Source organism: Wolffia australiana, chromosome 11 (assembly GCF_029677425.1).
Source record: "Wolffia australiana isolate 7733 chromosome 11, ASM2967742v1".
Lineage (NCBI taxonomy): Eukaryota > Viridiplantae > Streptophyta > Magnoliopsida > Alismatales > Araceae > Wolffia > Wolffia australiana.
The window spans coordinates 10946996-10967866 of NC_135845.1; the positions used below are offsets into that span (position 1 = coordinate 10946996).

Here is a 20871-nt window from a genome sequence, read left to right on the forward strand (position 1 = left end):
AACCATATCTCTCATTCTACACTAGGTCATATTGATGCACTATGGACTAAGTCCTTTTTCATAAATTCATAAAATAGTCATAATATAAGAAACTATGAAGTAAATAGCTTTTTTTTTACATCAAAACCAAATGTTTATTTGCAAAAAAAAAATGTAGAATACTCACAATTTGTATGTTTGTGTTATTCTGTTGATTTTTGTGATAAATCAGTTACACAATTATAACTTGTCCTACTACACATAAATTTTGGGTTCCTAACTATGGGGCACCACTTTTTGCTTTTTATTTTGGGTTCTATATGTTCATCAGAATCAATCATATAAAAGTGCTGCAAGTCTAAAAAATGCTCATAATGTTTTGGGACCAACAATCTAGGGAATTCACACATTCTGCTTATGAAAAATAAAAAATATCTTATGAATTCTTCAATTCCTTCATGTTGAATTATTTCCTGATGTCGTGCACATGCTGCTCCTGCTTCAGTGATTTATCTTTTTTGCGTAAGACATATCAGCCTAATAGATATTTAAATTAGAAAACTTCTGAAACAAAAAATGTTTTAAAATAAAATAGGAAGAAATTGCAAACATAAAAACAGCCGAATAGATACTTACATTAGAGGTTAGAAGGGAATTTTTTGAAAAAAGATTTCTGAACTCAATTTTTTGGGATCTCATCCATGAAACACAAGAAGCAATCCCCAAGAATTACACCATTTATTTATTTATTTGCATACAATTGAAAGTTATTTATGTTTATCAAATTTCTTATATCTGTCTTGCAGGGGACAGGCGCGTCGGTGGGAGAGATTAAATGATCAACAATGAAGAAATTCTCAGCGAAAATAAAGCAGAATTCCCAAAAATTCCTTCTATGCACTTTTTTCTTTGTCTATATTTAACATTGACCAAAACCATAAATAGCAGGACATTGCTCTAGACAGTGCCATTCTAGTAATCACTCACATGACAACCTTATTTTTCAAGGTGAATTATTTCCCCTTGATCGATGCAAAAGGAAAATATCCTCTAAATATGGGGTTATCAAGAAATAATAATACTAGTTAATAAAATATGGTCTAACTAGTATCAATAATCACCACATATAAACTTCTATGGCAATTAATCTCGTATAATCAGTAATATAAACTCGTAAAAATTTATTTTACTTTAAATTCCTCCATGTATGAGGCCGAATGACGTTTATACTATTAGGAATCGGAAAAGTACTTTATCTAATATTAATATATTTGTATTATAAATATAAATATATAAATTGAGTGGTCTTTTCCCGCCAAAAGCAGTTCTATTCGCTTATATTTTTAAATTTGAGATAGTCCGTCAGTTTCAAAAGACAATCAACATTTGTCGTCGTTTCTTCCGAGGTGAATGATATCTCCTTCAATCTTCGTAAATGATGGCGAGTTTCTCTGTTCCTACAATTAGTTATTATTTGTGTTTTGCTTATTTTAGATCTGTTGTTCAAATTCCAAAAGTTTTCGAAGATTTCTAGATCGCAGACATTCTCGTGTCTCCAGATTTATCTTCTGATGTTCTTACGATCCACGTATGCTACCGCTTATCTCGACTGCAAGTTTATCTCGTGGCGCGAAAGTCTGATTTCATCAAATTAGAATCTGTTCCTGAATGTTCTTGCCGAAGTACTCCCGCAGTTGTTCTGGAGTTGGCCGACGGTGTTCTGCAGCGCGTTGCGGGTATCTTTTCTGCAAGTTTACGGTTAATTTTTGGGATCTGAGATCTGGAGGTTTGATTTTATTTCACCGGGATTGAAATTCAGGCTCTGGATCTGTCTCTCTATCATCCTTCCGCCGTTGAAAGTATATCGCATTCCTTAACCTTGAAATCCCTGGCGATAAGGAATTTTAGTAGGATCACTTTCGTCTACTCTCATCCCTTGTTCGGCGGTAGACAGACGCTCCAAAGAGAGTGCTGGAATCCATCAGATCTGACAATTTCGCCGTGGATTCGACATTTTTCTGCGTTTCAACGTTTGTGGAATCGTTGGACTGCTTCTCTCCTTCGTCTTTCTCTTCGGGCTTCTTCTCCTCTGTGCTTCATGTTATTCTTCTGCTTCTCCGAGAAGAAGCGATTGATGACTTCTGCTTCCTGTTCTCGGTTCTTCTTCGGCGTCCTTCATACAGATGATTCATTTTGAGACATGTTCTTCTTGTAGACATGAGGTTGAGTTTCCTCAAGAATTGTCATCACCGTACATTGCGACAAAAATTGTAGCCTCTGAAAGGTGCAGCTCTACAAGATCAGGGTAGAGTCATCGAGGAAGTGGTCAGAAAGAAGAATCTCGCAGAAAAATATTTAGCGGGTCAATCTCTCTACTTTGTTGTTCTTTACCACATTTTTAGCATGTACTCTTAGCCTTCTCATTTCAAAATGCAAATTCCAATATCATTTATACATGCGATAACTTATAATTGCCAAAGGGAAGAGTTTATCGATCTGCTAAACTTTTGTTTCAGTATTTTGTAAACTTCGCATAATTTTAGTTTATCATCCTTTTTACCCAATGGCTGACTTCTGCATGAACTTCCACTATTTCTCTGACACAGCACTGTTCAATCTTTCGGAAGCTTCTTTCCATGGACTCGTACTATTTGAGAGCAGTTTCAGATATTCCAGAAACCTTCCGCAGCATATTTAATTTTAGGTACTCTCTTTTAAGTGATTCTACAGACTAAATGATATTCTTTTTCTTTGCTGAAAATTCTTCTTTATTTCTTCCATAGTTTTTTAAGCTTTCTCCGGATAAGAATCTTTTTTCCTTCTCATAGAGGATTCTGATCGATCGATTTCTTCATGAGATCCCTATTCGTGAGACATGCTGTTCGTTGAATTTCTGGATTGATAGTTTGGATTTGTACAGACTTTTCTGAAATCTACTGGCAGATATGCCTCAAAAACTGTACGAAAAATTTCTCCCAGGTTTAGAGAAATTTTTATCAACGTGACTTTGGCCTTGCCTTTTGGCATATCCTCCACGATCTATCAGAGAGAAGATGTTTTCCCTCATGTAAATTACTTTCTGATCGGGCAATGAGTTGACTCCTGCAGAATGTCGATGATCATTTATCAAATGATGTGTCTTTATATTGGTTACTGTGTCCAAAAGACGAATTCTTCATCTTTGTTGAATTTTAACTCACTTGCAGATACTTCAATTCTCTCCAAAGCGAATGTTTTCCTTGTTGTTTCCTTTCGGACATGAACATGGTCATCTCTGCACCCACTGGAAGCGGAAAAACAGTGCTATTCGAGCTTTGCATACTGAGACTTCTCTCGAGGTTTCTGTCTCGGGACGGAAATCTAAACCTCATTAAAGGCACGCTTAAAACGGTACGTAGCCTCCTCCGCAAAAGTTCTATTTTGAGAATCGTTATCTCGACTGCTTTGGCTTTCTGTGAAGATATTGACAGATACAAGGTTGTCACCAGCGAAAAATCGATGATTGAGCATTTTTCTTTACATTTTTTCCTATTATATTGACAATGCGAATCAATATTTTTCATGGTCGTGGGTAAATTTTTATTTCCTTATATTTGTACAAAAACTTTGAATGAAGAAAGATGAGCTTTTCGAACATTGGCTACAGTTTCTCGATTTTTCACATTTCGATGGCGAAGAATGATTGAAATTACATTGAATTCAAAAAATGATTACCTAGTCGCACCTTTTTAATCATTTCATAAAAAGTATTCTGAGTCATTCTGTTGGTGTGGACTGTCAAAGATTTACATAGCTCCCTCAAAGGCCCTAGTGCAAGACAAAGTCCGAGACTGGAACTCGAGGCTTGGTTCCCGCGGGGTCAGCTGCTTAGAAATGACTGGCGATAATGAAACATGTAATGGCAAAAGTATACAAGACGCTGACATCATCCTAACTACTCCTGAGGTTAGTGTTTATCCTTAGGCCCTGCCATTTTGTAAAAGGTGCTAGTAAGCTTAGTAAACCACCCACAATAAACTTGTGTGGCAATGGGTCATTTTTTCTTTCTATAATACTAAGAACTGCTTTATCAGACATTTTACTAAGTCCCCCAATAAACGCTTGTGGCAGTGGGTTATTTTTCATACTAAATTAAGAACCGCTTTGTCGTAAATTTCAGTAAGTCCCCAATAAACGCTCGTGGCGGTGGGTTGTTGTTCTTTCTACAGGATAAAGAACCGCGTTATCGGAAATTTAAATAAGTCCCCAATAAATGCTTGAGGCAGTGGGTTATTTTCTTTCTACAACGTTAATCTGTTCTATCAGACATTTGAATAAGTCAGACCCCGTTTTCTGGCTTCATTTGCAGAAGTTTGATGCAATGACCTGTCATCGAATAAAGGCGGGCGGTATAAGTTTTTTCAGCGATATTTCTCTGGTACTCATTGACGAAGTACATTTGCTGAACGATCCCCGAGGTGCTGCGCTTGAAGCTATAGTTAGCAGGATTAAAATGCTCTCTCGTATTCCAGAAATGAAATCTACGCCTTTGGCCCTTGTTCGATTCCTTGCGGTTTCTGCTACAATCCCGAATATTGAAGACCTGGGTATTTTCTTTTCCTCCTAAATTTTTGAATAATCTTCTTTATAATTCCTTATGGAGTAACCTTTTCTTGTAGCTGAATGGCTCATGGTCCCACAGGAAGGAGTTAAGCGGTAACCAATTATTACCGCCAATGCGACATCTAATGATTCTTACATATTAATGCCTTTCTAAAATCATATCTCTACAGATTCGGTGAAGAAATGAGGCCTGTGAAGTTAACGACGAAAGTTTTCGGTACGTCATTTGCGGGAAATCACGAAGCTGTCGAGATAGATTGTAAAAATATACAGAAATGCTAGTTTTAAATTTTAACTTACAGAACATTCGGGTTCATAGATGGCATTCGAAAGAGGCCTATGTTTAAAAAATGATGGTCAATTTCGTTAAAAACGTTTACAAGCGAAGACTTCGATTCTTCTTTTTCTTCTTAATGGCATCTGGCATTGTAGCAGAGTTTCATTGTTATCGCTGCTCGTAATTTTCAGGCTATACTCCGGCAAAAAACGACTTTTTGTTTGAAAGAGTAAGTGGTTGAAAATCTCTGAACATGGTTTCTTCTCATTCATTACCTCTGATTCTACATATTTTCTCATTTTGCCAGCGCCTCCAAAATTTTCTTTTTGGTAAGCAATTACTACTAAAACCTTTTTTTCCGTTAGAGGTAATTTATTTCATGAAAAATAAACATTGTGAACACATTTCACAGATATCCTCATGCAACATTCTGGGGGAAAATCCGCCCTCGTCTTTTGCTCCAGCAGAAGGGGGGCACAAGAGGCAGCACAATGCCTTGCTCGAAGCGCCATGGAGCTCGGATATGCAAATCGATTCATAAAATCAAATCAGCAACGAGAAAGACTGAAAGAAGCTTCTCTATCCTGCAGTGACAAGCAAATGCAGTCTTTCATCCCTTACGGAGGTAACTACTATGGTTTTTTTTCTTTTTTTTTTTGAAGAAAACTATGGTTTTTTTCTTAACATCAAATCCTTAAAATAGAAGCGAAATGTTGACTGCAGTGGGGTACCACCACGGGGGTCTCTGTTCGAAAGATCGAACTCTTGTAGAGGGGCTTTTTCTAGAGGGCGATCTTCAAGTTATATGCACAACAAACACGCTCGCTCACGGCATCAACTTGCCAGCACACACAGTGATAATCAAATCTACCCAGCACTTGTATGTGAGAAACATCATTTTTTTTTTCTTTTTCAGTATCCGTGATAAAATAGTTTAAAATGACAAACGTTGTTAATGTTTTCGGAACTTGATGGCAGTAACAAGGAGAAAGGCCGCTACGTGGAGTACGATCGGTCAACGATTCTGCAGGTCTGTCTATTGACTAACTACAACATACTTTTTATTTTTATTCTTAAATTTTTTTAAAAAAGGAAAATTACAATATACTTGAAGTTTTGTTCCTCCCTTGGTTCACTCTTTCTTTACGACCGTCAGATGTGTGGAAGGGCCGGCCGGCCGCCATTCGACGATACCGGTACTGCTATAATAATGACACGAAGAGAGACTGTGAGTAGCTCGTAATTACATAGCTTTATGATTCGTCTAAAGGAAATTCATTATCTTTGGCGTCCTTTTTCTTCCATGCACTCATCTAACGACCAAGATTTAATCAGTGCAAATTGTTATTTTTTCTATTAATGTTAGGTCCATTTGTACGAGAATCTCTTAAGCGGGTGCGAAATGGTGGAATCCCAGTAAACTCTTCATCCTGGGTCAAAATTAGCGTTGGCTTCTAAACTTCGGCGACCCTTCAACTAGATCTTTATTTAAACTTTTAATGCAGATTGCACACCTGCATGACGGAACACCTGAACGCGGAGATCGTCCAATTAACCATTTCGGACATATGTTTGGCCATTGAATGGCTGAAATATTCATATCTCTACGTGAGAATAAAAAAGGTGAGTAATTATTATGATTATGATAATTTTGAAAAAAAAAACATCTTTGTATGAACAAAACTCCATCGTTTTCCGTCCAGAACCCTGAGAATTACGGTGTGCGGAGAAAACTCCATCATGAAAACCTAGACAAGCACATGCAAGGTTTAACTTCGATTTTCTCCGGATTTTCATTCCCGAGCGCGCCTTTTTTATTTCTTGAGATGCATTCAGAATTATGCGTTCAAAGGATCAACGAACTCTCCCAATACGGCCTCGTTTGGACAGACGAGGACGGTTTCCTTCTAAAGCCTCTGGGTATGCCCATCAAATTAAACTCTACTAATTCCAACGAAAAAAAAAGAGAAAAAAATGCTCATTTTTTTCTTTCCAGAACCAGGAAAGCTGATGACGAAATACTACCTGAAGTTCGGCACGATGAAGAACATCGTTCGAGCTCCAGACGGCTGCAGCCTGGATGACGTCATCCGCCTAGTATGCCGCTCCGACGAGATCTCCTGTAAGTAGACGCGGTCGTTCTGTTCATTTTGTACGAATTTGTGCGAATTGTTGTGTTCGGTTTTCTTAACAGAATAAAAAACAATTCGAACAGAACATCGCACAGAACATTGTTCTAGTTTTGTGCGAATGTGCGAATTTGTGCGGATGTGCGAATTTTGTTCATTTTTGAAAAAAGAAAAGAACAGAACAAAGAACAATGCCCTTTGTGGTTCTTTTGTGCAAATTTTGTACGAATTTTGTTCGTTTTTGTTCGTTTTTGTTCGTTTAAAACGAACAGAACAGAACAACCATGTCTACCTGTATGCTACTCTACTTCGGACGAGATCTATCGTCGAAAGAAAACTTAACACGACAAGAGCGCGGCGTTATGAAGGGATCCAGTTGAGGCGCAACGAGAAGAAGCTCCTCAACGACATCAACGGCGACAAGGACGGACGGCTCAGATTCCACGTCCTCACCGACAACGGCAAGAAGAAGAAGCGGATCCAAACGACGGAGGAGAAGATATTCGTTCTCATCAACGACTGCTTAACCGGCGACCCTCTCGTCCACGACTTGTCCCTCATTCAAGATCTCAACTCCATCTGCTCTAACGGCTGCCGCATCGCCAAGTGCGCAAAGGAGTGCTTCCTCTACAGAAAGAGCTACCGAGGAGCTCTCAACGCCACGCTTCTCGCCAAGTGCTTGGACCAGCGACTCTGGGAGAACAGCCCTTTTCTCCTGAGGCAATTATCCGGAATCGGAATCGTCACCGCCAAGGTCAGCATCTATCTTTTTTTTTGTTATCAGCGTTGATTAACTTTAGGAAATAATCGCAGGCGCTGCGTTCTGCTGGGATTTACTCGTTCGATTCAATGGCGGAAGCTGACCCACGAAGGATAGAGATGGTCACCGGAAGAAAATACCCCTTTGGAGACCAGATCAAGGGGTCCCTTCAGTCCCTCCCTCCCAAAGTTGAGCTACGGATAGAGGTGGATAAGCAAGGGAAGTCAAAGCTTCTGATCTGGTTGACGCGTGTAACAGAGCCCACCTCCAGGAATCGCCACTACGCCGAACTGGTACGCATTTTCAACCAAACTTATCGCTCACAGCCGTCCTCTTACTAAAAATCCACTGTAGATTGTCGGCTCTGAAGAGGACAACCTCATTCTATTTCACGAAAGAATAAGGTACTTCAGCATCTACACGAGAAAGGGAAGTCTGACCCGTTTATTAATTTAACAAATCCCGCTTCCCTTTTTTCTAGGGTCGAAGAATTCCAGAGGTAGCAATCCGCAAACGTGGCATTATATTTTTACTAGTTTAATAATGTTTGCCGTTGACTCAGCCCTTACTCGGTCCCGATCTTCGCTTGGTGCCCCCAAAACGGAAGGTTGACCGTCGGTGCGGACCTCATCTTCGAAGAGTATGGTAAATAAAATTATTATTGATGGTTTCCTCGCGTCATCAACGCTGCTGGCTGATATATTCCCACTTGCCGAAGTCGGCATCGACGTGCACAAGAAGCACGTAATCAATAGGGAGAGCGCGCCGACCAAACCCTCCTTCGAGAGGACATCACCAATCCCTCTCGCCCAAAGAATCTACCAAATAGAAGAAGACGACGACGCCGCCGGCCCCAGCTTTGACCTTCTCTCGGAAGACGATGACGAAGGTTCTTGTCCTTTTGCTCTCTACACTCCGAATCCTTCCAATCTGACCTTGTCGGGCTTTCTCAGATTTGACCCAAGGCGGAGTGTTGACCGAGCAGAGCGTCTTCGATCACATCCGACGCAAGTCGAGGGACTTGCCGGTGATAATATCGTCAACGGCGACAACCTCCCCTCGCGAGCCGCTGGTTCTCAAGCGGCGCCGCACCCAGAACGACAACTTCGAAACCTGCCAAGTCGTTACAGGTACTCTCAAAGGTGAGTCTTCTTCTTCTTCTTCTCCCGAGCCAACTGACAAACCGGCAGAAACCCCGGTCTTCGAAAGTATCTTCTCCTTTCTCTGGGCCAAAAAACCCAACCCAGATCCCTGAAATCCTGTCTTTCCCCAAGATTTATCAACAGAGCAGATGTCAGTAGTTTTATTTCTCGGGCCCCGTTTCCTGTTACGCGGTTTGGCGGTGGGTGGGGAGTCAATCCCGTTGACCTTCGCTTATGCAAAGCCCATTCTCCTCCCCACTTCTCTCCCACTTCCAGCTCCTCATGGAAGCGAAGTCGACGCTCTCTCGTGTCCTTATATCAGACGAGCTTCGATTTGAGGTATGACCCAGATCACAAATTACCCTCCTCCCCGTTTTTTCCTGAAAATCTCGTTCTCGCGTCGATTTCCAGCTTCAGATGGTTGCCATCTTCCTCTTGGTGATGCTAAGTCAGCTGGGCGTCAGTTTAGGCAACCCCAGGTCGAGAACGGTGGAGGTCATCTGCGCGACCGAGCTGGAGCACAACACAACCGCGTACGTCCCCAATTTCATCGCGGGCATGCAGGCCATCGCGGACCAGGTCCGAGCCACCGGGTTCGGCCTGGCCGTTGTCGGGTCCGGCCCGGACGCCAACTACGGGCTGGGCCAGTGCCACGACGACCTCTCCACCGTCGATTGCGTCCTCTGCTACGCCGAGGCCCGCACGATCCTCCCCAAGTGCTTCCCCTACCGCGGCGGCCGGATCTTCCTCGACGGCTGCTTCCTGCGGTCCGACAACTACAGCTTCTTTCACGAGTTCGCCGGCCCAGAGGACAAGGCCGTCTGCGGCAACACGACTCGGAAGACCGCTCTGTTTGGACGGCTGGCGATGAATTCTCTGTCTGAAGCGGCCGTTAAGGCGCCGGCCAATGGGGGCTTCGCCAGGGCCTCTTCTATGTTATCCGGGTCTAATGAATCTGTCCATGTCCTGGCCAGTTGCTGGAAGACTTTGAGCGCTGGGGACTGCAGAACTTGCCTGGCGGACGCGGCGGAAATGGCCGCCGGGTGCTTACCCTGGTCGGAAGGCCGCGCCCTCAAGACCGGATGCTTCTTGAGATTCTCCGATAAGGACTTTCTCAATCCTCTTTTAGCCCATCGCCATTCTAAAGGTACCTCTCTTTTCTCTCTTCTCCGATTTCTATCGCTGAAAATTTTCTTTTTCTTCTTCTGCAGGAATCGTTCTTCCCGTCCTGTTTTCTGTTCTCAGTCTGCTGGTTCTCGTCGGAGCCGCGGTGGCCGCCGGTCTCCTCGTCCGCCAGCGCAGCAAAATACAACGGAAACGGAGAGGTAAGAAGTTCCTCGTTTCTTCCTTCAATACCCCAGTGATTGATAGTTTTTAATGTAAGTGCCCTCAGATTCATGCGATTCGGAGAACGCGAAACGGTCGTTGTGGAAGAGCCATCTAAACTTCAAATACTCCACGCTAGACACGGCGACCGGATCCTTCTCCCCCGAGAACAAGCTGGGCCAGGGCGGGTTCGGTTCCGTCTACAAGGTAACCAGTGAATAAATCGCTACCTGGCCGTTCTCCTCGGCCGCTGACTCCCCAAAGTCTACGTTTCTTCAGGGAGTTCTGCCAGACGGGAGAGAGATCGCTGTGAAGAGACTGTACTTGAGCAACAGACACCGAGCCTCGGACTTTTACAACGAAGTCAACATGGTCAGCGACGTGGAACATAAGAACCTCGTCCGCCTTCTGGGCTGCTGCTGCATGGGTCCAGAGAGCCTTCTCGTGTACGAGTTCGTCCCCCACAAGAGCCTCAACCTCTTCCTCTTCGGTACCCTCTCCGCTCCTCTAGCTTATTTATTCCTACACTATCTTAAATCATCCTCGTCAGGCTAGAGTTCGGCGAACCCATCTCTTAAACGTCAACGTCATCGACCACGTTGCCGATGCCGATGACGTTGAAGAATTTTGAATGACAGGAGGTTGACAGTGTGACGTTAAGGATGCCGGGATACCAAGGAAATGAGGGATGGTACAAATCATCATCCGGCCCACACATGGCACAGACCCTTGGGAAGAGCAGTTGTGCAATTCACGGGGTGGTTCTGTTGACTTTAATGCTGTTCATGTTGACCGAGTCATCGTCAAAATGTCAATCTCTCATCATCGTCACACGTCATCAACTTTCAAAGGAACCCTCTATGTAGTTTACTATTAATAGAAGGTTGAATTTCGGCAGACCCGGAGAAAGGAAGGCTGCTGGACTGGGATAAGAGACTTGAGATAATGACCGGAACTGCTGAAGGATTGGCCTACCTGCATGGTAACAGCCGGGTCAGGATAGTCCACAGGGACATCAAGGCGAGCAACATACTTCTGGACACCAAGTTCCGGCCCAAAATTGCTGACTTTGGACTCGCTCGGTCCTTCCAAGATGACCGGAGTCACATTAGCACTGCCATCGCCGGCACTCTGTAGGTCCATGGGAAATTCAATATTAACATTCAAACTTTTCAGAAATTTTAATTATTAATTCTCAGGGGGTACATGGCGCCAGAGTACCTAGCCCTGGGTCAGCTGACGGAGAAGGCAGATGTGTACAGCCTCGGGGTGCTGATGATTGAGATTATCACCGGCAGGTCCAATAGGAAGAGCAATGACTCGGACCAGTCTGAAGGCATCATCACGCAGGTATCCCTTTTGTTCATTCTAGATAGATTATATAGAGCCACGTTATCTAGCCTCTCAGCAAACATTATCATCATCGTCATTATATTCGGCTTGTGTGACAATGACAACTTCATTGTCGTCATCCTGGCCGTAGTCGAATGAACAATGTTATCATGGAAGGCGATGACGAGACGATTTTGTCATTGTTGTCCTGGAACAATGACGACTTGTCATCCTCATTTGTGACGGATAATAAGGTTGTCAAACTCGTTAAGGTTAACAGATAGGAGTGTTAGGCACGTCCCAATGACGTTGACTAACTGTCATCCTCAGGATCATCGTCAACCAGCCAAAAATCGTCAATAACATCGTCTACAGGATGACGCCGGTTACTTCCTTCATCCATCTTTTTGGGTCATCCTGATGAAGTTGATGGCCTCAAACTCATCAAACACCAACAAGTCACAATGACGATGACGTCAATGCCAACGCAAACACCAGTGAGGCGTAATGAGGATGATGTCACCATCAACCAGGTTCGATGGGGATGACATCATTGTCAATGAGGCTTGATGACAATGATGCTGATATCAAACAATATTTGATAGATATGATGTCAACTGTACCAATACTCGATGATGATGATGCCACCTAGACTTGACGGCAATGAAGCCAATGTCTCCTAGACTCAATGAGAATGATGTCAACGTCTCCTAGACTCAACCACAATGACGTCAGTATCTCCAAGACTCGATGACGATGACGTCAACGTCATTAAGATTCGATGACGACAATGTCAACGAGATCATTGACTTTGTCAACGCCCAAGAGATCGTCTTTCTCGATCTTCTTTACCTGCGTCAAGATTTCATCGTCCCTGATTTCAGGTGTGGAAGTGCTTCCAGCTGGGGGCAGCAGGTGAGATGATCGATCCAAGGATGCGTCCGGAAGACGAAGATCGGTGGACGAAGGTGAAGGAGGAGGCGGCAAGGGCAGTGCAAGTAGCTCTCTTATGTGCACAGGAAATGCCGTCTCTACGGCCCTCAGCTTTGGGAGCGTTACGCATGTTGCAGAAGAGAGAGGGAGCTCTTCCTGTTCCGACGCGCCCCCCCTTCACCGACGAGAGCACCATGGAACTTGGGGACTTGGCCGCTGACATCTCTACCTTCTCGTCTGATCGCCATCTCGGCTCTGTTGCCACTGTCTCAGAAACCTCCTTCTGCCCCAGGTGAGTCCGCTCTCTAACTATAGTAGAGTAAAGAGTCTCTGGGTTAGAGGACGATGACAATTTCATCATCTTCGTCACGGGTATGTCCGCCGATGACGGTATGGGAGAATTGGACGAAGAGCTGATGGGTTTGGTTGCCAAAGTGGTGATGGCCTTTTCAAATATTTGATTTTTACAACAAAATATTTGAACGGCATTTAGCAATGCGTATGGTCTTAACAGAATGATTTTATCACATCATTGAAATTCCTATTAACATGTTTTCTCTCTCTCTCCTTACCGTTTTCAAATATTTATTTCACAAACATATATTTGAACGGCATTTAGTAAATCATTTGGACATTATAGAAATGTGTTTGTCACATCATAACAGGCTATATTTTTTGATTTTACAAAGAAGTTTTTAAACGGCATTTGGAAATTTGTTTGGGCATAATATAAATGTCTTTATCGCATCATAAAAGCTGGTTTTAAAATATTCTCTATCCGTCTCTCTAACATTTTCAGATATTTAATATTACACAAAGTATTTAAACACTCTCAGCAATATGGTTTGACACTCAAGTGCAGCCTTACTTTTTTTGGAAAAGACTTGAAGCTCATCTCAAGTTCCGTCCAGTTTTGGTCCAGTCTAGTCCAGTCCAGGTGAGTCTTGGTTGGGCGAGTAATCTAGTTAATGTTAAAGTGAAAGAATTAAAGTGAATTAAAATTTTGACATGGACTTTGTGGACAGGGAATAAGGTATTAAAAAAATCTATAAATTCCATGTTGGAAATAAAAGGTTCCTAGCTGTCTTGGCTTTACTCATTTGTTACACCACATCCAACAGGGCATTGCATCTGTTTGCCTCACTGCTTCCATCTGAAACAGCCAAAGAAACACATCAAATTTTAAGATAATAAAACTTTGGAACATACATGACAAAAAACTTACATAGTAATACTACAAAAAATGATTGCAAAATTTTGTCTTCAATGTCCTTCACTCCAGCAATAGGGATAAGGTGTGCAGAAGGGGGGATGTATAGGGAGGAAGGAGTGAAGAGCTAGGAGTTGGGAGTGTGGAGTGGGAAGGTGGAGCGAGGAAAGGGAGTGAAAGCAATAAGGGGGAAGAAGGAAGAAGGTTTCAAGACTAGGGTGATAAGCTCAAACATTACGGTTTTAATAATTGTTGGTTTTCTTGAGTTAAAATATAAACTTGTACTCTTTTTTGGTTAGGTAGGTGGGGAGTGTAGAGCTAGGAGTTGGAGGTTGGGAACGTGGAGGGGAGAGGTGGAAAAAGGGGGAGAAGGGGTTCATGAGTAGGGCGATAAACTAAAAAATTAGGGTTTTAATATGTCATTGGTTTTTTTGAATTTAACTAATAAAAATCCAAACTTTTACTCACTTTAGATAGTTAAGGAATTAGTATTCTTTGTGTAGCGATTAATGTGATGAAATTAGATACATATAAAATACAAGCTTGAATGATGATAAATGAAAGGAGAGAGGATGAAAAATTAAAAATGATTATAGTATATAGTAGATGGTGATAATTAGAAGACTATTCAAAGGGAGAATGGAGTGATGATAACAATATATGATAACGATAGTGATGTGATGAAAATAATGAGTTGTGTACCGGGCATGATGTGAGAGATGACAAGGAGACGGTAACATGTGAGATGTGATCGAGTGTGCGAAGATGAAATGTGGCATAAGATTGGGATGGTGAAATGGTTGTAACCTGACGTTGATTCTGAGAATAACCCATTTAAGGCAAATATACTTACCCTAGATCCTTGCATTCTTCCAGGATCACAGTGATTTGCGAGTGCAAGTTCCCCCTATTATTTTTTTTCCTTTTCTCACGCACCCAAGACACCAAGAATAAGCTTAATGGATCTCAATAACTCACGAGCTTTCAATCAACCCACAAAGTGTAGGAAGCGTTTTTAAGGATAAATTTGAGAAGGATCCACCCCTCTAATTATACATCAGAGGGCATTTATGGAAAGAGGGATGAAGACAAAGCAGCTCTCAAAATTTCAGCTAAATCGGTCTTCTACATCGTCATGTATGAAGCTTTGAAGTTGGAGCAATCTTGTTTGTCCATTTTTTCTCTCTCCTTTTCATTGGTGATGTTTCTTCCTCGTATTCCTTGACAGTTGAATAATAAATAATCATTCATTTAATGATTGGTGTGGATCCCTCGTCTTTTGTAAATGCCAACTTTGGGGGTGTCAGATGTCTAATCACAAAGGAAGAAGAGAAAAGAAAATTTTAGTACGTAATCATTGTGATGTGGAGACACATCTTTTGTGAAACTGGAGTAGTCAAATTCAAAGCCAAAATTAAAAAAAAGGCATAGCCTTTGTGGAAAAGGAACCTATAAATCTCAAGCATGTATGGGACATGAGCAGTTTGAGGAGAGGGAAGCAAGAGCAAGGAACATGAATAAGAGGGGAATAGAGGTGGGGAGTAGAAGGGGGAAGGAAAATGCAATTGAAAGTGGTTGAGGTGGGGGGGAGGGAGGAATAAGAGGTGGGGAGACAAATGTGGGTAGGAGTGGTTAGCAGTGAGGAGGAAGTGGCATTTATGCATTGTAAGGGAATCGGGATGGGTAATGATGAGTCAAAATGGCTGCAAAGCTGCAGGAGGGAATGGGATTAAGGAGGGGAATGAAAGGAGAGAGCTGGGCGTAAGGAGCTAAGAGTGTTGGGTTCTATGTATTTGATTAAGATTAAACTAAATCGATTCATGCAATTGAATAATGATAATGCAATCATAATAAAACTTACAAAATAATGATCAAATCAATTGTCCATGGCTTAAAACTATTATTTATTTGTTCTTGGAGCTATACGGGTTGAGTTGTTCCTGTGTCCAACCTCTAGATGTATCCATGCAATCCATGCCATGTAGAATATCCTGTCTTGACAAGCACCTTATTACCCCCTCATCATCTTTATGTCATCCAAATTGCATTGGGAATGGAGCAGAGCAAAGAGGAGGATGGGGAAGAAAGGTTAGGCACCTGAACAACTGTGTCATGGGTACAAAACCTTTTTCTATTTAAAGGACGCCCCCAGGCCGCCCCTACAGGGCAGCCCTAGGCCGCGGGCCAAAGCGCCCCAGGCCGCCGGTCATCTTCGGCGCCGTCTGACGCTTCGAGCTGCGCGCGCTACGCGCGCGTAGGTTGAGCTGCGCGCCCTCCGCGCACTCCGCGCGCGCGGGTAGTCGCCTACGCATGACTCTACGACAACAACATCTACTCACTACCAGGGCCATAAAGCGCCAAGAACGCCCAGAATCTTCCTCGTCCAGTGGGCCACTCAACGCCCGGATTCGCCCAGCCTCGTCACGATCTGAATTCCCCGCAACCTCTTCACGCACTACGGTGCCGAGGTACGCTTGAACTCTTTGGTGTCAAAAGTGTTCTCCGTCTAGTGTTTTCTCGATAAGTTTCCACCGCCGTCAGAATTAGATTTGGTTTGGATTTCCACTTCTTTCTCTTCTCGAGTGTCTCTTCGTGACACGAATTCGGATATTGATTTCGGTGCTTAGGCATCGTCGCGGTGGGGGAAAACAGTACTCCCGCCCTCGATAAGGGTCGGAGCTACACCACCAGATTTTCATCGATTTCAAATTCCAAATCCGATCGTGTGATTTCTGTGGCTGTTTTATCCCTCGTCATCCCTCTACCCATAGTTTGCCTCGTCAACCCAATCGTCCATTCGTTCATTGTCCACTCCCTAGTCAATCACTCCGTAGTCGTCCTACATCATTAAGTGGAATGTTTTTATAAAACCCGTAAACTTTAAGTATATCCTCAAATGTATAAAATATCATTTGTGCGTGACCCTCTAGGCTCATATAGCAGTATAATTAACAACTCTAGAGGCCTTCCAAATTAACTATCCATATCAACATATACATTATATAATCACAAGTAGATTTAACCCAATCGATAGGTAGAGTTTCCAACCTAGGGGTACCAATATGCACCTTGTGTCATAGAAGGTATAAAGGAGTATACTGACTCACTTATTGAACCTTTCTATCAATGGTTACCATGTATTTATAGTGCTCATCTTCTTGACTCTCCTAAGATGATTATCAAAGCCTAATCAGTCATCCGAGTTAGCATTAATTGTTTGGAAATCCTCAGAGGACTCTTCTCCGATATTTTTCTGCCTTGGCCAATGACTTCATCACATCATCTTCCTTGAGTAGTCTCATATATTAAGGGCAGATGATCCCATCTTGATCACTAAATCATCTTTGTGAACTTAATTCTTCCCCCAAACTAAGATTTTTTAGAATTAAATTGTTAGGAACTAACAAGTCAAATTCAAAGTACAAATGTCCATCCTCTAGAAGACTTTGATGTCTCAAGTCAAAGAACTTCTTACACAACTATGACATGGATCAACTTGATTGAAAATTTGGTGGATCAATCTATTCTTTGTTCTAAAGAGTGCCCACTATATATCCTATGCTTCTCCACACAACTTGTTACAGGCTTAGACATACATATCGCATGGGTGGGACTAGATAGTGATATCCTTCCGGGACATTTGAGTAGAAATACTTGGAACGATCATTAATCTCCGTAGTTTTATCTCATCATAATTCACCAAGTTGGATTGTACATTCATGAACTTAATCGTAAGCATCATGTGCATTATAGAGAATACATTGTATAAATGAATGCTGATGCAATATGGAATGTGTAATTGGCTTGACGACCACATATTTCTATTAGAGGGTAGGGAATGGGAGTGGGAATAGGGATCTTGGAGGGAACATGGTTGGGTAGCGAGAGAGGGGATCTGGGAGTAGGAAGGAGAGGTAGGAGCCTGCGAAGGGGGGCGGAGGGAGGGGGAGAGAGAGAGAGAGAGAGAGAGAGAGAGAGAGAGAGAGAGAGAGAGAGAGGTATTTATTATGAAGACAAATATTTACATAAAATATATAATTATTTTATAAGTATTGGTTGTCCTCATCGGGTTTGAACCCCAAACCAAATTTCGGAAGGATAGGCTGATCCACGGTAAAATAGGGAACTCAAAGTCTGGGTTTTTCTGATCAATCCTCGGTTCAAAAATATCTAACCCTAATTATAAAATTGTTTGGATATTATATAAATATGTTATTAATTCATTCCCTCTCTCTCTATCTTTTTTTTGCTCTGTATATCTCACTAAAACATTTTCAAATATTTGATTTTACACAAAATAGTTGACTGGCATTACGCAATGTGTTTGGACATTAGAGAAATATGTTACTCACATCATAAAAATGTTTTTAAAATGTTATCTTTATTCCCTTTCTAACATCTTCAGATATTTCATTTACATTCAGATATTTAAACACATTTATTTAAGTGTTTGGCATTGTAGAAATGTTTTTATCACATCATAAACACTGTTATTAAAATTCTATCTCTCTATATATATCTCTTTATCCCTAACATTTTCAAAGATTTAGTATCGCAAATAAATTCAACGGCATTAGGAGTGTTTTTGGATAGTGCAGAAATAGTTTTATCACATCATGGAACATACTAATATTGACAAGCTCACTATGTCTGTTTCTCTTTTCCATCTCTCTACATTTTCAAAATTCTAATTTTAGAAAATAATATTCAAACGTCATTTAGCAATTTGTTTGCACTCTATATCTGCACATTATAAAAATGTTTTTATCACAACATGAAAATGACTTTTAAAACCTTTTCAATAGTTTCAAATACTTGATTTTACAAAAAAAATGAACGCCATTTTGCAGTGTGTTTGGACATTATTGAAATAGCTTTAACACAACATAGAAAATTCTATTAGAGTGTCTCTGTAGGTATCTCGTTCTAATCTCTCTTCACTATTTAATTTTACTATAAAATACTTGAACAGCATTTGGCATCAAGTTTCGAGATGATGGAAATTTTTTTATGACATCATAAAAGTGCTATGAAAACACTTTCTCAATACTTTATCTCTCTCTAACATTTTTAACTATTTAACAGTGCAAAATTAGAGCACAATATCCCACCAACTTTTTACTGTAAATGAGGTTTCTGTGAAGAAGTCTCTTGTTGGATCAACTGCATAACGGTAAATAGAAATAGAAGAGAAATGGAAATACTAGGAGTGTTGCCTGAATAAGATATTCCATGATAAACAAAAATTTCTCTGAAAGAAAACGAAGAAAACTAGTTTGTTCTCCACTGAGAAGCGCTGAGCATTGTTGCGGATAAATCAGGCTTTGATCGCGTATTTCCGCATGGGGAAGTACAACTCCCTCTTCTTCTCTCTCTCTGTCTTCAGAGATAGCTGCCACAATATAATACAAAATTAATGAGCAACGAGAGCTGAAACATATACCACGATATTTTCAAATAGTTAAAGTTCAGGCCAAAGACAAATTTCAACATATTGAACATTGAAAATAAAAATTTCAAGCCCATAAGCCAAAACAAGGGAATTCTCCGATTTCTATGATTACATTTGATTTCTGACATTGATGATAATTTTCTGGTTCTGCAGCCATGGAATGCACTCATACATTTCACAGAAGTGGCAGTCATGTTAAGACATTATTCATCAAATCCGGTAATGATGAAGAGCAATCGGGTAACTAGACGTTAAAAATAATCTAAGCACAGTAAAATGAAGCATCGCTTCTACATCTGTAAGAAAGTCAACAATTAAAATTATTCAAAATCATTAGTGTTTATGTTCACAATTCTTTCGACTTGCTCACCAACTATCACAGAACAATAACACTGGATCGCCTATAACAAGTAGACTGTAAAGGTGTATCCTGAAGAGTTCATGATATTCTCCATACGACTCGTAAATCATCTGAAGATTACAAATCCATACAACTTCGATGAACTAAATTGAATTATACCAAATATGAATGAAAACAATTTCATTTGCTAGTTGGTGAAAGAAATCGGATCTAATTATTAATCAGTGAAAAGTGGATCGTATCAAACAATCAACGCCACTAATCACCCCAACAACAACATAAGAAAAACAGAATCCAATGCGTAGGACTTCGTACAACATACTACAATTACTAACAAAAACTAAAAGAAATGATAAAGGATTCAGTAAAATATTATTAGATTCTCCATACAAAAATAATGGGATTTAAAATTCGTGTTCCACCCAAATCAAACAAGAAAATGCTTCAATCAGAAAAAGTAAGACGCGGATAAAGATAAGGATTACCTGATACTTCGTCAGGCTCTTTCTAATGGCACGCGTCTTCTTAGGCCTGAGATCCAAAGGCAAGAACTTCTTCTTGCTGTAAGCCTCCCTCAACGCAGCCTTCTGCTTCTGAGAGATGACTGTAAGAACCCGAGCAATGGAGAGCCTCACCACCTTGCTGCAAAAGTTATCGAAACAAAAACGATTATATCATTTAATACTGAAAAACAAGAACTCCGTAAGTTTATGATATTAAAATTATATACATCTTAGACAGCTTGTTGGGAGCCCCTCCGGTGACCTTGGCAACACGCAACAAGGCAAGCTCCGTCTTCAGATCATTCAGCTGGTTAAGCAATTCAGCCTTCGACTTGGTGCGGAGTTCATGGGGCTTAATCCTCGCTACAAGAACGCCAAGAAACGAGATCATAATTAACAAAACGGCTAACAAAAACCCTAGATAAATGCTTATTCAAAGAGAAAAATTTAAAAAACAAGTAGAATCACGGGGATTCGTCGCCAACTGATGAGGAACACAAATCCAAGACTAACACTTGTGCAATGAGAAAAATTAAAACAAGCGCAATCAAGGAAAGTAAACGACTTTGGGTTGAAGAACAGATTATACGCTCACCCATTGCGGAGTTGCTCGAGACGGAACTCTCTGCGAGTAGGGCTTCGACGGCGGAAACGACGGCCTGAAGAAGAAAGGTGGAGCCTTGATGATGGTATTTATACTCCTTTGTTGATGAGCGGCTAGGGTTTTGATGAGAGCCTGAGAAATGTGGGCCGTCGATCTCCATGCCAATCGAAAGGCCCATTTAACATTTCAAATAATATATGAGGAATTTTAACGAAAGCTTAAATATAACGCCCCGGACGGCACGTTTTGTCACGTCACCAT

At 41.3% G+C, this 20871-nt stretch overlaps 3 protein-coding genes and 1 long non-coding RNA gene across 5 annotated transcripts; 2 read left to right on the top strand and 2 right to left on the bottom strand.

Moving 5' to 3' along the window:
- The first annotated feature begins 1411 nt into the window (after positions 1 to 1411).
- RCK (DNA helicase ROCK-N-ROLLERS) lies at positions 1412 to 9002 on the top strand. Its single transcript, XM_078583459.1, has 25 exons — positions 1412 to 2341; positions 2586 to 2683; positions 3186 to 3369; positions 3763 to 3924; positions 4328 to 4565; positions 4638 to 4674; positions 4752 to 4798; positions 5050 to 5087; positions 5166 to 5187; positions 5271 to 5483; positions 5582 to 5738; positions 5837 to 5888; positions 6015 to 6086; positions 6225 to 6274; positions 6364 to 6481; positions 6562 to 6625; positions 6695 to 6778; positions 6855 to 6980; positions 7356 to 7741; positions 7801 to 8040; positions 8102 to 8151; positions 8229 to 8246; positions 8310 to 8392; positions 8466 to 8636; positions 8701 to 9002. Exons 2-25 carry the CDS (start codon positions 2616 to 2618, stop codon positions 9000 to 9002), a joined length of 2982 nt encoding a protein of 993 aa, XP_078439585.1. The 5' UTR covers positions 1412 to 2341; positions 2586 to 2615.
- On the bottom strand, positions 6474 to 7359 carry LOC144709815 (uncharacterized). Its single transcript, XR_013583109.1, has 2 exons — positions 6884 to 7359; positions 6474 to 6774 (listed from the first exon to the last, which is right to left on the bottom strand). It is a non-coding gene; the product is annotated as an uncharacterized LOC144709815 (long non-coding RNA).
- On the top strand, positions 8985 to 13035 carry CRK2 (cysteine-rich RLK (RECEPTOR-like protein kinase) 2). Of its 2 annotated transcripts, none has more exons than XM_078583457.1 (8): positions 8985 to 9228; positions 9301 to 10036; positions 10101 to 10214; positions 10274 to 10422; positions 10495 to 10705; positions 11114 to 11348; positions 11415 to 11565; positions 12432 to 13035. In XM_078583457.1, the coding sequence occupies exons 1-8, from the start codon at positions 9124 to 9126 to the stop codon at positions 12774 to 12776; spliced, it is 2046 nt and encodes a 681-aa protein (XP_078439583.1). In that variant the 5' UTR covers positions 8985 to 9123; the 3' UTR covers positions 12777 to 13035. The 2 variants fall into 2 exon arrangements, with proteins under 2 accessions (XP_078439583.1, XP_078439584.1); XM_078583458.1 differs by having other exon boundaries at positions 10283 to 10422.
- Positions 13036 to 18841: 5806 nt separating this feature from the next.
- On the bottom strand, positions 18842 to 20785 carry LOC144709571 (large ribosomal subunit protein uL29-like). The gene is made up of 4 exons (XM_078583148.1): positions 20602 to 20785; positions 20234 to 20369; positions 19989 to 20145; positions 18842 to 19082 (listed from the first exon to the last, which is right to left on the bottom strand). Exons 1-4 carry the CDS (start codon positions 20768 to 20770, stop codon positions 19008 to 19010), a joined length of 537 nt encoding a protein of 178 aa, XP_078439274.1. The 5' UTR covers positions 20771 to 20785; the 3' UTR covers positions 18842 to 19007.
- Between the last annotated feature and the right edge of the window lie 86 nt (positions 20786 to 20871).